Source organism: Procambarus clarkii, chromosome 32, assembly GCF_040958095.1.
Source record: "Procambarus clarkii isolate CNS0578487 chromosome 32, FALCON_Pclarkii_2.0, whole genome shotgun sequence".
In the NCBI taxonomy this organism is placed as follows: domain Eukaryota; kingdom Metazoa; phylum Arthropoda; class Malacostraca; order Decapoda; family Cambaridae; genus Procambarus; species Procambarus clarkii.
The window spans coordinates 25,030,068-25,044,430 of NC_091181.1; the positions used below are offsets into that span (position 1 = coordinate 25,030,068).

Here is a 14,363-nt window from a genome sequence, read left to right on the forward strand (position 1 = left end):
CTCGTTTCACCTCCAGTCTACTCATGCGCCGCCTGAGCCGTCCTGGTCGTTGGACCAGGTGCTTTCCTTTCTCTCTCCTCCTTGGTTTGTGGTGGCCCCCTCAGTTCAGGATTGCTTTGCGAAGGCCCTTTTCTTGTTGGCATTGGCCTCTGGGGGGTTAGGTTGGGGAGCTTATGCTCTTCTCCGGCGCAGAGGTTTTTGCTCTTTTGGTCCTGGTGGTAGGTTTATTCGTTTGCAGCCATCTCATTCTTTTCTGGTGAAGAATGACACTGCTGTTTTCAAGAGGGGCCCTTAGGTTGTTGATGCTTGGTTAGTTCAGCCGGTGGTGAATTACATGTTGTCAGGTTGCGACTCCGCCGTTACCTACGCGCCATGGCCTCGGTGGCCGAGGATGCGCTTTGGGTTGAACCGGTTTCCCTTCTTCCCTGTTTCAGGGTTTGGGTCTCCCAGGCCGTCTGCAGGGTAAAACGGTCCAGCCAGGCTGCGGTCTATCCTCGTTCCTACGATGTTGGTAAGTTTGCTGCATTGGCTGCTGTCTTCAGTAACATGTCTTGAGCTGACATTCGGACACGGGGTTTTTGGAGGTTGAACAGGGTCCTGACCACTCATTACCTTGTCAGTGTTTCTTGACCTAGTAGGGCCTGTGTCGCTTTGGGTCGGCGGTTGTAGCCAGTTGTCTCGACTTCACGTTGAGGAGCGAGGGCCAACCGCCTCCTGGGTAAGCCCCTCTGGTTTTTGTCTTTAGGTAAGTAGCCCTGTGGAGCAGACGGGGCTTTCCCCAGAAAACCAGCGTTTTATTGCATTTAATGTCATTTAATAGGCGAGACCTGGAGGCTCCCCGGCAACCCTCCCTCCCTCCGGTTGGTGGTTTTTCGCGTGTTTTGACATCCAGCCTTAGAACTAGGGGTTTGGATAGCCGACGCAGGGTCTGGGGCTTCCCCTTCTCCCTCCCAGGGATGGGGGGGTTGCGCAGACAGCAGTGCAGTGACGTGGTGATGTCATGCTCGTTTGGTTATTTTCATTTGGGGGAGTTTTGTCCACTAGTTCGGCTTTCAGTAGCAATATTTTAACCAGAATGGGAGGGGGTTTGTTTTGGGTCGCTTTCCTTTCTGGGTGCCTGACCCGGTCGATGGCAGACGTAGAATGCTTCCAACCACACGGGGAGTTTCTATAGGCCATTGCTCCTCGTGCCTCTCTGAGGCAGCCAGGTTCTGGCACGTGGTCCCCGGTAGGCCTAGAACTCCATGTGCAATGACTGATGCCAGGGTCCAATACATTCATATCAGCCTGGTTAGCTCTGGGGAAGCCTCCCGGTCTCGCCCAGAAAATGGTGTTTCATTACATTCAAAGCTGATTTTTTAAATTTTCTGGAACACCACAGAGTCCTGTGGTGGCTCTGTGGTGCTTGCTGCATGGCATGCTCTACCCAATTCAATCCATGCTAGGTGCTTACCAGTCATTTATAAGCCAATGGGGAAACCACAGGCCAAAACCTGGCCCCACTCTTAAGAGGTACAAGGAGCAGGGAATTGTAGTTCATGTTAACCAAGGAAAGGCCACCAGAAATTTGGCCAAATGAAAATAAATTGATGACAGCAAAATTAAAAAAAAAAAAAAAACATAAACAGGACAGCAAAGCCCAAGATTCATAAACCACTTGGTGATGAAGCAGTTATCATGTTAGTACCACCTGCACACACCTAAGGACTTGCATACCTTCTTTCTTGATTCCCTAACCTTGACACCTTAGTCATTTTGTCTGATGTGATGATCTATGATGCCCCAGTTACACTGCTCCTGCCGCCCCAGCACCCTTTGATCAAAGACCCGTTTTTCAGACGTGTTGTCCATCCTGGACATTGTTTTTGTCCTGTGGATGCTATTTGTGTATGTTCTATATTTTGGTGTTTGCTTCTCTCTCCTTTCCTTCCTGTCTTACCCAGCATTGTGTGTCTTTGGTCACTTCGATGTAATTCCTTGCTGGGGCAGGCCCTTCTTGGCTCTGTCTTTTCCGCGTGGGGCATTGTCAGGCAGTTGCTGCTGTGTGGCTGTTTTGTTGTGGAGTACAGCCAATGCGGAAACCTTGGGTCAGCCATTTTGCATATTGTACTTTGGGTTGAGCGAGTGTGGTGCTCTGCTGGCTTCCTGTTTTCTTTGAATGCTCTTGGGAGTTTGCTAGACTGTTCCTAGGTTGTTTGGTAGGAGAGGTACAGTATTTAAACTGATGTTTCCTGCTGCCCTCTGTTTCTCTAGAGCAGCATTTCTTAACCTTTGTACCCTTGAAGTAATTCCAGGTCGTACTTTAAACATATGGATATCATTGTCATCTGAAAGGAAACGATTACTGTCCTTGCTCTTGATACAGTACTGGTTAAATGATACAATTAAACACAAACATTACTCAAAAAATACCTTTGCATAGGATTAGAATTAAGCCATGATGCACGTCGGACCCTGTAGACTGAAAAGTGTCTCCCTCAATGGAAGGAAACCGAGCCTTAACCACCATGCTGCGCCGAGTTTATTGTGAAATTCCCCGGAGCCGGTCGGGAGCCGGTCGGCTGAGCGGACAGCACGCTGGACTTGTGATCCTGTGGTCCTGAGTTCGATCCCAGGCGCCGGCAAGAAACATTGGGCAGAGTTTCTTTCACCCTATGCCCCTGTTACCTAGCAGCAAAATAGGTACCTGGGGTGTTAGTCAGCTGTCACGGGCTGCTTCCTGGGGGTGGAGGCCTCGTCGAGGACCGGGCCGCGGGGACACTAAAAAGCCCCGAAATCATCTCAAGATAACCTCAAGATAACCCGTGCGCATGAAATAAAGTGTTCACAAAAAATTCTTTTTTTCTTCGTAAAATGATAAATTCCCTTCCCTGAACATATCTGTGTAAAAAAAATACCAAATTCCTACTCACACAGCCAAATTACACAGCCAAATTACTTTGGCTGTGGGGACGTGGACAAGGTGTGCTGTGACGTCATCAGGGCCTGGTCGCGCGGGCCATTCAAGCACTGGGTGTTGCCACAAATATATTTTCGATTATTTCTTCTATGTATTTCCAATGCGGTCTTATTTTATTTTTTTTATCGTACTGTATATGATGCATATTTGTGTCCTTTACAATATGTATACAGTAGAATGTTCATAATGTTCCATGGAACTGTGATACATGTGTCAGTAATCAGGTAGCACTGCAGAGAAAACAATTCATTTATGTATCATCTAAATAAATTGGAGATAGCATAGGATTGCAAGGGTGATTCTCAGAGCTTCAACTGGATACCCTCGTTGTATCGTCCTCATAGGTGCTGTATCACTTACATCCGACCTTTGTGTTAGGTCCTTATTGCGCCTAGCTTCATCAATATTATGACCCTTATGTTCTTCAAACAATAAGGTTTGAATTTCACCGACAGAGCGTTATCTTTCAACACCACGCTGGACAGGTGTTTGGGAGCCAGAGACGCGTGCGCCACCCATGGTTGCTCACTGAGAACTAACCCAGCCAGCAGCCCTAGGGCATTCTGGAAATTTTTTCCAAGATGGCTGCCTCTCACTGGAGATCCTAAGAGTCCATTTCGTACACAACCAACCTCGTACACATTTAGAATGGGTACCGAAAAATCAGAGAGTTTTCTCGGTTGATGAAGTTTCCCGCCGACCGAGAATACTCGGTTGGTGCAGTTAAGTGTTTAAACTACACCCTCTTGGAGCATATTTTTTAAACCAAGATTCCATGGAGCCCCAAGGTAACTACAGGTTCTGCAAAAGATAGTGATAATTAGGTTAATTCTAATCTTATTATCACTATCTTTTACAGAACCTGTAGTTTGGGATTCCATGGAACCTTGGTTGAAAAATAATGCTCGAGTGGGTGTAGTTTGAGGCTCTGTTTCCTTCCCTTGAGGGAGACACTTTTCAGTCTACAGGGCCTGACGTGCATCATGGCTTCGCCCTGAGATCTTCATTTTTCGATGCTCTTGGCCAGGAAGAAGTCCAGGGTGGATTCTTGGATGCCTTCCCCATGTTTGGTCAATCATGTTTCGTCAGGGTTTTTGCTTTGCACACTATCTGTTTTGTCAATTTTTTTTTTTTTGGGGGGGAGGGGGGAAGGTATCCCCATTTTGCCCTTCTATGTAGGTTTTCCTTCATTTTTCATGACTTTTCTATATACAGTATGTCTGTTTCTGCTTGCACAGGGAGGCATGGTACTTTTATGTCCGTGGTTGTCTGGGCTGGTGCTCCTCCTTGCTCCTGATGTCTATTTCTGGTTGCCATCAAGTTTCCTGGATTCATCATCTTTCTGGAGTTTTCCCTTTTGGGGCATGAGTCTCAATTGTGTTTTGGGTCCTGTGTATTGCCCTGGCTTGTAGATTTTTCCATTTGGGAGAAGAGGGGGGGGGGGGGGGGGTTGACACGTGGCTTCAATTCACCTGCTGTTCTTGGGTGCCCACTTTCTTCTGGTGGGCATTGGTACCTCCCAGTTCCCTTGGGTTGCTTGGCTCTTGCCCTCTGTGGCTCCAGGCACTATGGGGGATATTTGCCTATCGTTTTCCAGTCGAAGCGCTGGCAGCTGTTTCCTGGTATTTAGCCATTCACTTGACTTTAGGCAAGCAGTCTCCTCCTATGTTTGGTTTAGGCTTGGTTCCTTTCCTTGATGTCCATTCCTCCTCTTACCTCATTTAATTTTTCTAACAGTAGCTGTTTTTGGGAGGAGCCCCATTGGCTCCCTGAAGCTATCACACTGAATAACTGCCATACAACTTAGTGCCATCAGTCACTGAGTTCTGTTTGCCTACTGGGGAGAGCGAGCCAGAGCCTGGCCCCCTCAGAGAGGTGCAGGGAGCGATGGAATATAAACACTTTACATTTAAAGTTTACCATCCTTGTCATCATCCAAAGGAAGGCACCCAGAAAGATATTCAAATCAAAACAGATTACTGCATGGATAAAAACGATTTAATGATATTTGCGTAGGTGCTGGGTATTTTACTTGGTGTTAATATATGTGGTTTTGGTAGGGGTGCCACATTGTCTGTGTCCTGTCTAGCATTTGACCAAGTTGATGGTAGAGTTTGGACATTTCTCCCCATCCTTTTCCTGTTTTCCTAAATATATACATACCATGGGTATACTAAATATACCCCTGGTATGTATGGGTGTTCCTGTATTCATAATTGCATTCTTTTAACTTTATTCGCTTGGTTCCTTTGATATGAAATGCTGAGCAATCTCTGTTAAAACTTCTTTCTTGTTAAAACTTTGTTAAAACTTCCTTCTTGTTTAATGAATTTTTAGTATTGGGTGGAAAAATTTGCAATTTTCAGAGCAACATATACCTCTATTTAGGATATGTGTTGTTTCTCGAGTGTTTATATTTACATGTTCCAATAGCTCTTCCTAATAGCTCATATTTATATACACAGCATGTATAATATTGGTAGCTTCCTGGTTCATGTTTTGTTGGATTGTGTGGGTTTATCTTCAGTACACTTCGTGTTGGCTCTTTGCTGAAAGTTGTAGGTCAAGTATTTTTCAGATTCATTCAGTCTCTCCTTATTAATCCTTAAGCTGCTAAGGGGTTCTGAGGAGATTTACACCCCTGTGAGCAAGAAAAAAAATTCAAAAAAATTATTTCGTCTTCTAAAAATGTTAATTTGTGTTCCCTGAGCACGGGAAAAAATAAAAAAATAAATCGTAGGTGACATATTTTGGGCGCAATAAGCCGAGGAAGTCTGGCAAAATGTGGGCGTTGACAGAGCGGTCGTCAGAGGCGGTTAGTGTCACCCGAGCTGACAGTGGGAGTTGCTACAAAGATATTATCACCTAATTATTTCAATGTCTCTGATTTTTTCTTAGTTTTTTTGCAGTAATATTCAATAGTGTGTAGTGTGATAGATTTATATAATAAAATGTGTGAATCATCGCTATACTCAAGTATGGTGTTCATATTAGTGATTCAATTATTACGTTCATAAAGCAATAAACAAATAGTTTTACAGTTATTACACTATATACACACATTATATATAAGTAACTACATGTTTTGTTCACCACAACTGTACAACTGTGCTTCAGGCATAGTTAGTTCAGGCACTAAGAGACATCGCTACACACACACATAGTCAGCTGGCGGCTGCCCCCCTTCACTCATTTAACCCTTAAATAGCGCATAGCTATATACCATTTGACACCCACAGGCGCATACCCAAAAAAAAAAAAAAAAAAAATTATTTTTTCTTCCTAACCTGTTAATTTGTGTTCACTGATCACGGGAAAAATAATAACAAAATCGTAAGTGGCATATATTGCCCACTATAGGGCGGGGAATTCTGGCAAAAATCAGGCGCTGACTGAGCGTGCGTCCCAGGCGGTCTGTTGATCGCCAACTGTCAGGCCAGAGTTTCCACAAAGAGATAATTACCTAATTATTTCAATGTCTCCGATTGATTTTTCGTAGTTTTTTTGCTGTAATATTATTCAATAATGTGTAGTGTGATATATTTATATAATAAAATGAGTGAATCATCGCTGTACTCAAAAAAATGGTGTGCATATTGTTGATTCAATTATGTTCATCAAACAGTGAACAAATACTTTGTCGGTTATTACACTATATACACAGGTTATATATAAGTATCTGCAAGTTTTGTTCACCATAACGAACCACTAAGTTGGTATGCTGAGTGGCTGCCACTCCCTCCCTCACCTCACCTCACCTGACTTGCCACCATTCTCCACCCACCATACTGTTTTTGCTTTTATATACAGACGTTATATATAAGTATTTACATGTTTTGTTCACCATAACTGTACATCTAAGCTTGTATGGTGAGTAAAGGCTCAAAGACGTAGCTACTCACACAGTCAGCTGGTGGCGGCCGCCCTCAAGGCCAGACACACTAATATTTCTCCTACAACAATACTGTTTGTGGTGTTATTATGCTATATACACACATTATATATAAATATCTACCTGTTTTATTCACCATACTTGTACAAGTAAACTGGTATGGTGCCCAAAGACCATCGTGGTCATCAGTAAACAACATGATAAGTCCTGCAGACGACGCTCCTCCCTCACCAAAATGGCGGCTCCCAACCTCTTACTCTCGCTGTTATCTCACACTATACACACGTTATATATAAGTATCTACATTTGTGTTCACCATAGCGAACCACTAAGCTGGTATGGTGAGTGCAGTCAATAAAAGGTGGCCAAACACACTCAAAAGACAACACCACCATCCTCCCTCCCACAGCATTACTCCTCCCTCCATGGCGCACAGCACCAAATATCACCACAATCCTGCTATTATCAGAACCCTGGTCAGTTTTATCACAGTCAGGGGTCTTCTGTAATAATATCATCGCTACATAATAGCATGAACAAGTATATTATGGCATTTTTAGGCGATGCTGTGGTCACAAGCTGAACAGCAGTGCTGTGAGTTCATGCTGCGTGCGTCAGGCTTGGTAGCTGACTCAATACTGAGGCCCCTAACACCCGAGAGTTTGGCCCACGATTTTTAAAAAAAATGGCGTCTGTTTACAAGAGCCCTGATGAAGGTGTAGTGAACCCCGTGTATCCGCGGGCCGTTTAAATCTTGCGTAGTACTCCAAAGCATCACATGATGCGATGCGCAATTTACTGCAAGTCGGTCAAAGCATCATATGATGTTATGCGCAATTGAAGGGTTAAGGTCAGGCGCACTAAAATTTCCCCCCCAACAATACTGTTTGGGCTATTATTACACTATATACACATATTATATATAAGTATCTATATGTTGTATGCACCATAACTGTACACCTAAGCCTGTAGGGTGCCCAACGAGCATAGTGGCCACCCTCTACACAGACAAGTCATGCAGATGATGCCACCTCCGTCACCCAAATGGCTCCTCCCAGCATAATCCTTTTGCTGTTATTACACTAATACACACATTATATATAAGTATCTACATTTCTGTTCACCATAGAGAACCACTAAGCTGGTACGGTGAATGCAGACAATAACAGGTGGACACACAGTCGGTAATCTCCCTCCCTCCCTCAGCATTACTCCTCCCACACAGAGCTAATTATCACAACAATCCTGCTATTATCACAATCCTGGTCATTTTTATCTCAGTCTGGGGTCATCTGTAATACTGTCATCGCTAAATAATAGCAGTTACATATTTATTTTGACTTTTTTAGGCGATACTGTGGTCACAAGCTGAACAACAATGCTCTTAGCTCATGCTGCGTGCACCAGCCTTGGTTGCTCCCACAGTACTGTGGCTCTCACACCGGAGAATATTGCCCACGATTTTTTTAAACATGGTGTCTGGTTTACAAGAGCCTGAGGAAGCTGATGTGAACCCCGTGTAGCCGCGGGCCATTTGAATCGTGCCTGGCACCCAATGACGTATGTATATGCCATGTGCTCGGTGGGACATGTTACTCATGGCATATATATATGCCATGTGCAGTTTAAGGGTTAATTTTGCATCATTTGCAAACATTAACATTAATGAGCTCACTCCCATCTGTGTAAAAAAAAAAAAAAAAAGTTATCTTGTCAAGAACTCAAAGGGAGCCGGTCGGCCGAGCGGACAGCACGCTGGACTTGTGATCCTGTGGTCCTGGGTTCGATCCCAGGCGCCGGCGAGAAACAATGAGCAGAGTTTCTTTCACCCTATGCCCCTGTTACCTAGCAGTAAAATAGGTACCTGAGTGTTAGTCAGCTGTCACGGGCTGCTTCCTGGGGGTGCAGGCCTGGTCGAGGACCGGGCCGCGGGGACACTAAAGCCCCGAAATCATCTCAAGATAACCTCAAGATAACCTCAAGAAATTGCTCTCCTTCCATTTGTGATCTATGATTAACAAAATCTGTTGTGCCATGGTTAAAATTCCCCCCATTATAAAAGCCTGGGCTTCAGCCGCTGCATTTATCACATCACACAGATCAGTAACTTCCTCTGCTGTTGTGGTGTATGCCCTGTAATGTACTACCACTGTCAGTTTGCTACCATTTTGAGATAATATATTGCACTATTCAGATTCTGAGGATCCTATGTTTAATTCCTTATTGCCGCTTGATGTCAAGTTCTCTTTTATACCATTACGCCATCTGCTCTTGTTGTTCCGTACTTTCTGAAAGGTGTGTGGTATCCTGGGAGCTGATCGGCTGAGCGGACAGCACACTGGACTTGTGATCCTGTGGTCCTGGGTTCGATCCCAGGCGCCGGCGAGAAACAATGGGCAGAGTTTCTTTCACCCTATGCCCCTGTTACCTAGCAGTAAAATAGGTACCTGGGGTGTTAGTCAGCTGTCACGGGCTGCTTCCTGGGGGTGGAGGCCTGGTCGAGGACCGGGCTGCGGGGACACCAAAGCCCCGAAATCATCTCAAGATAACCTCCTGGAAAAGACAGAATTCCCCTCTACACTTATGTTTTCATCCTCATGCTTTGCTGATCCCAGTGATGTTAGAATTCTCAATCTCATTTTATGCTCATACAGCCCATCCTCCTAAGGTTTTCCAACATCAAGATAACGGTCAATTTAAAATGTCCTCTCTTAACCCTTAAAGTGCGCATCACGTCATATGACGTGCTGGACGTTGTGCCAGTAAACTGCGCATCACGTCATATGATGTGTTGGAGTACTACGCAAGATTTAAACAGCCCGCGGATACACGGGGTTCACCACACCTTCATCAGGGCTCTTGTAAACAGACGCCATTTAAAAAAAAAATCGTGGGCCAAACTCCCGGGTGTTATTGGCCTCAGTATTGAGTGAGCAACCAAGCCTGACGCACACAGCATGAGCTAACAGCACTGCTGTTCAGCTTGTGACCACAGCATCGCCTAAAAATGCCAAATTATACTTGTTCATGCTATTATGTAGCGATGATATTATTACAGAAGACCCCTGACTGTGATAAAACTGACCAAGGTTCTGATAATAGCAGGATTGTGGTGATATTTAGCGCTGTGCGCCATGGAAGGAGGTGTAATGCTGTGGGAGGGAGGGTGGTGGCGATGTCTTTTGACTATGTGTGGCCACCTTTTATTGACTGCACTCACCATACCAGCTTAGTGGTTCGCTATGGTGAACACAAATGTAGATACTTATATATAACGTGCGTATAGAGGGTATAAATAGCAAGAGAAGGTTTGGAGCCGCCATTTTGGTGAGAGCGGTGGCGTCGTCTGCACGACACCACCGTGCAGACGACGGTGTTGTTTACTGGTTACCACGATGGTCTTTGGGCACCATACCAGTTTATTTGTACAAGTATGATGAATAAAACAGGTAGATATTTATATATAATGTGTGTATATAGCGTAATAACACCACACAGTGTTGTTGGAGGAGAAATATTAGTGCGTCTGGCCTTGAGGGCGGCCGCTGATCAGCTGACTGTGTGAGTAGCCACATCTCTGTGCCTTTACTCACCATACAAGCTTATATAAGATATACGATATATATATAAGATATACGTAATAACACCACACAGTATTGTTGGAGGAGAAATATTAGTGCGTCTGACCTTGAGGGCGGCCGCCGATCAGCTGACTGTGTGAGTAGCCACATCTCTGTGCCTTTACTCACCATACAAGCTTAGATGTACAGTTATGGTGAACAAAACATGTAGATACTTGTATATAACGTCTGTATATAGTGAATTATAGCAAATACATTATTGTGGGAGGAGAATGAGGGTGAGTCAGATGACTGGAAAGAGGGCGGGAGTGGCTGGCTGGTACACGGCGGTCACTCCTCATTACTTTTTGACTCATAATAGCTACTTAGTGGTTCGTTATAGTGAACAAAACATGCAAATACTTATATATAACCTGGGCTTATAGTGTAATAACTGACAAAGTATTTGTTCACTGATTGATGAACATAATTGAATCAACAATATGCACACCATATTTTTGAGTACACCAACGATTCACTCATTTTATTATATAAATATATCAAACTACACACTATTGAATAATATTACAGCAAAAAAAGTATGAAAAATCAATCAGAGACATTGAAATAATTCGGTAATTATCTCTTTGTGGCAACTCTGGCCTGACAGCTTGCGAGCAACAGACCGCCTGGGACGCACGCTGAGTCAGCGCCTATAATTTGCCAGACTTCCCCGCCCTATAGCGGGCAATATATGCCACTTACGATTTTTTTATTATTTTTCCCGTGATCAGTGAACACAAATTAACAGGTTAGAAAGAAAAAATAATTTTTTTTTTTTTCAAAATGACATGCGCCTGTGGGGATGGCAGGATATTAGACCCCGAGCATGTTAAGGGTTAACCTACCAGAGGATCCAAAACAGAAAACAGGACAGCATGTCGCTTTCTCGAGCCACTTCCATTTTCTAGTATGACAATTTTTGACCTTGTGTAACGCATACGAGCGAAAAGTGACGTTCTTTGTAGGAGGACAGGTTGGCTGATAATGGCTTATTAATGGTTTATTTACTTATTTACTTATTAAACTTCTAACATTTTTCTTAAAAGGGCTCACAGGTTGGCCCTGCTTTCCACACAGTATTATTTTGTACATTGTTCCTTTGATTTTGTGCCTGCTTGTTACTTTTTTTTTTTTTTTTTTTTTTTTTTTTTTTTTTTTTTTTTTTTTGCAGGGATATTCCTGTGCAGGCCCTAAGCTTCTGGCTGGCCCACTAAGTGTTGCTTGTTTCTGTTTTACTTGGGCGGAGTATGAATATTTGACTTGTATGGTCGCTTCAGTAAGATTTTGTCCCATTTGTTTAACAACTTCTGCTTTGTTGAATCTAAGTTGAAATCTTAATGGGTTTGTAACTCTGCACTGTGTTAGATAATGTTCCAGTGGTCTGTTGGGCATTTCTCCACAGTGCTGACATTTCCTCTCATCTTCCGGAACCTGTAAGCCTATTTTCCATGTGCTTGTTACTGATCATCTATACTCTCCTTATCTTTAACTTTTTACTTGAGTTTTGATGTGTGAATCTTAATTCCTATGGTCCAACTCTCACGGGTGCTTGCCTTTTTTTTTTTTTTTTAATGTGAAGTTTAGAGGTACAGTATATGTAAATGTAGTTGTGGTTAGGTATTGCCACTCGCCAAAAGTTTCAACATTTTACAAATACAGTTGCTCAATACATACTACTGTATTAGTTTATTGATAAACTGGCATCATAAACAAGACCTTAATTATTTAGAGGTTTCAGATATTCATTTTTGAAATCATGTTACAGGAAAGAGACGTCATGTAGGAGGATATATTCAGTGTCCCAAATGTAGCACACCTCGGATTGCTGGTTTCTGTAAATCTCGACTTTTGGGATGTCCACGGAATGCACGTAATATGAAAACCCTCCTCAAAAAAGAAAGAAAGAATCCTCGCAAGCTGACCTGTACAGAAAAGATGAAACTATCATGCTTCCACTCAAGACAAAATATAATAGAAGTATCCTGTTTAATATGTAAGTATAAAATGAGAGAGTTATGCTCTGTTCCTGTAAAAGAAAAGCCCATAGTTGAAGTGAAGTCTGAGGTAATAAGGAAGAAAAAGAAGAAGAAAAAGTTTAAAGAAGTAAATGCTGGACTGCATCTCTCATCCTCAGAGGTTCAGAGTAAGGCATCCAAGGTTCCTGAAGCTGCACCTGCTGCTAGCAAGCTTTCATCAACATTGCCCACTCAGGAAGAGGCCTTGAAAATAGTTTCATCAGTTGGCAACTTGAGACTTAAGAATAAAAAACTCCATGGTAAATTTGTAAAAAATAATTTTGATCAAAGCAAAAGCTCAGATTTATCTAGCACTGATCAGAAAATCTTATCAGAGAGAGTAAAGAAGAGCATTGCCAAGTCATCACAAACGAGTCTCTCAAGTTCTGCAGCAGATTTTAAATCAAATTTTATGATAGGATCGAGGCCACGCTCCAGACCAGGCTCTTGGTGGGAAAAGTCCAACATTAAGGAGGAGAGAGAGAAGCAAAAGAAGCTCTGCGGACTAAAGAATGCGGTGTTAAAGGACATGCATAAACATAATAGCGATGATAAGAAGAGCTCACTTGGGGATTTTCTTGCCAGTCTAATTTGAGGTTTATTATATTATGCATTGTCTTATGTTAATAAATTTTATATTTTATATATATTATTCAACTGTTCTTTTTTGTACCCTTAAAATTGAGATTTTGTGTTTTCTGGATTAATATTTCATATGTAAAGTGGACATTTAAAACTGGTACAATGATAAATGGCTCTTCCAATTTATAAATTGAAGGAATAAGTAGATTTTGGTAAAAATGTACAATCCTTGTATTGCACACATTGATTTTCAATGCAGCAATGACACATTAGTCTAATCACGGTGTAATTTGGTATCATACCGGGTAACTGTTTTATCTCTACTGGATTAAAACAATTTGATTAGCAAATGTTAATTATGTGTTTGATAACGATTGATTGTAACTTATTCAGATCAACGAACCCTTTTGACTTGATTTGTCAGTACAGTAATGTCAAAATTTCGAGTGGTTGCCAAATTTTTCCTAAATTGAAAATTTGTTAAACCTCTGTTGACAACTTTTATGATTTAACTTAAGCCTAGACTTCAAAGTATATTAGTACCTAAATTATTTTAAAGGTGTCATAAATATAACTAAAATAACTTAAAAAACATACAAATATGCTGAATTCAATACCACTTTATGATAGGTGCCAACTGCTAAACATATTCAACCAAAATATAAACTGCTAAACCGAAGTCATATCAGGGGCAATACGTAGTGCGAAACATGGCAGTAAAGCTAACCAAACAGCTAGTGCTATCAACAGAATAAAAGATGGCAACAAGACTTTGCTAGCAAGTCACTGATGACCAAACCACACGTCAGAAGATGAAGAAACGACGTTTTGGTTTGTCTTGGACACAGTGCAGAGTTAAGCCTCCAAAATAAAATGGGGCCAGCTTCAGGGCAGCCATATGAGCACAAAACTGAACACAAACGGCCAAAGGAACCTAAAGCAGCAGCTGCTTGTGGAACCTTGTGTTACAATTGCTGTCTCGTTTAGTACCTTTCCTAGCTTCATAAGACATTTTCCCACCTTGTACATACTAGACAGCCCAGAGAAGATTTTATTTGTTATGGGAGGGCTGTGAGTTGCAGCAATTTTGACAAACTAAAGCTTTCAGTTTTAAGAGCAGAAAGTTTAGTATGGTGCTTACAACATTTTCCAAAATGGCAGTTGTAGGCACTACTGTTAGGACATTTTTGGCACCTAGAGGAACAGAGATGAGGACACCGAGACTAGGATGAGAAGATGGCATTTGATTGGTAGCCGTTATTTGAAGTGACCAATGAATAACACAAGGTCAT

General features: G+C 42.5%; 1 protein-coding gene across 4 annotated transcripts in view; it reads left to right on the forward strand.

Annotated features, from left to right (window-relative positions):
* Positions 1-13,146, forward strand: part of LOC123759298 (uncharacterized) — a 193,599-nt gene extending 180,453 nt beyond the window's left edge. For all 4 annotated transcript variants that reach the window (XM_069335027.1, XM_045744165.2, XM_045744167.2 and 1 more), the window contains one exon: positions 12,240-13,146. In XM_069335027.1, coding sequence (XP_069191128.1) covers positions 12,240-13,084 — 845 coding nt within the window. In that variant the 3' untranslated portion in view covers positions 13,085-13,146. The remainder of the gene's footprint in view (positions 1-12,239) is intronic.
* The last annotated feature ends 1,217 nt before the right edge of the window (positions 13,147-14,363 follow it).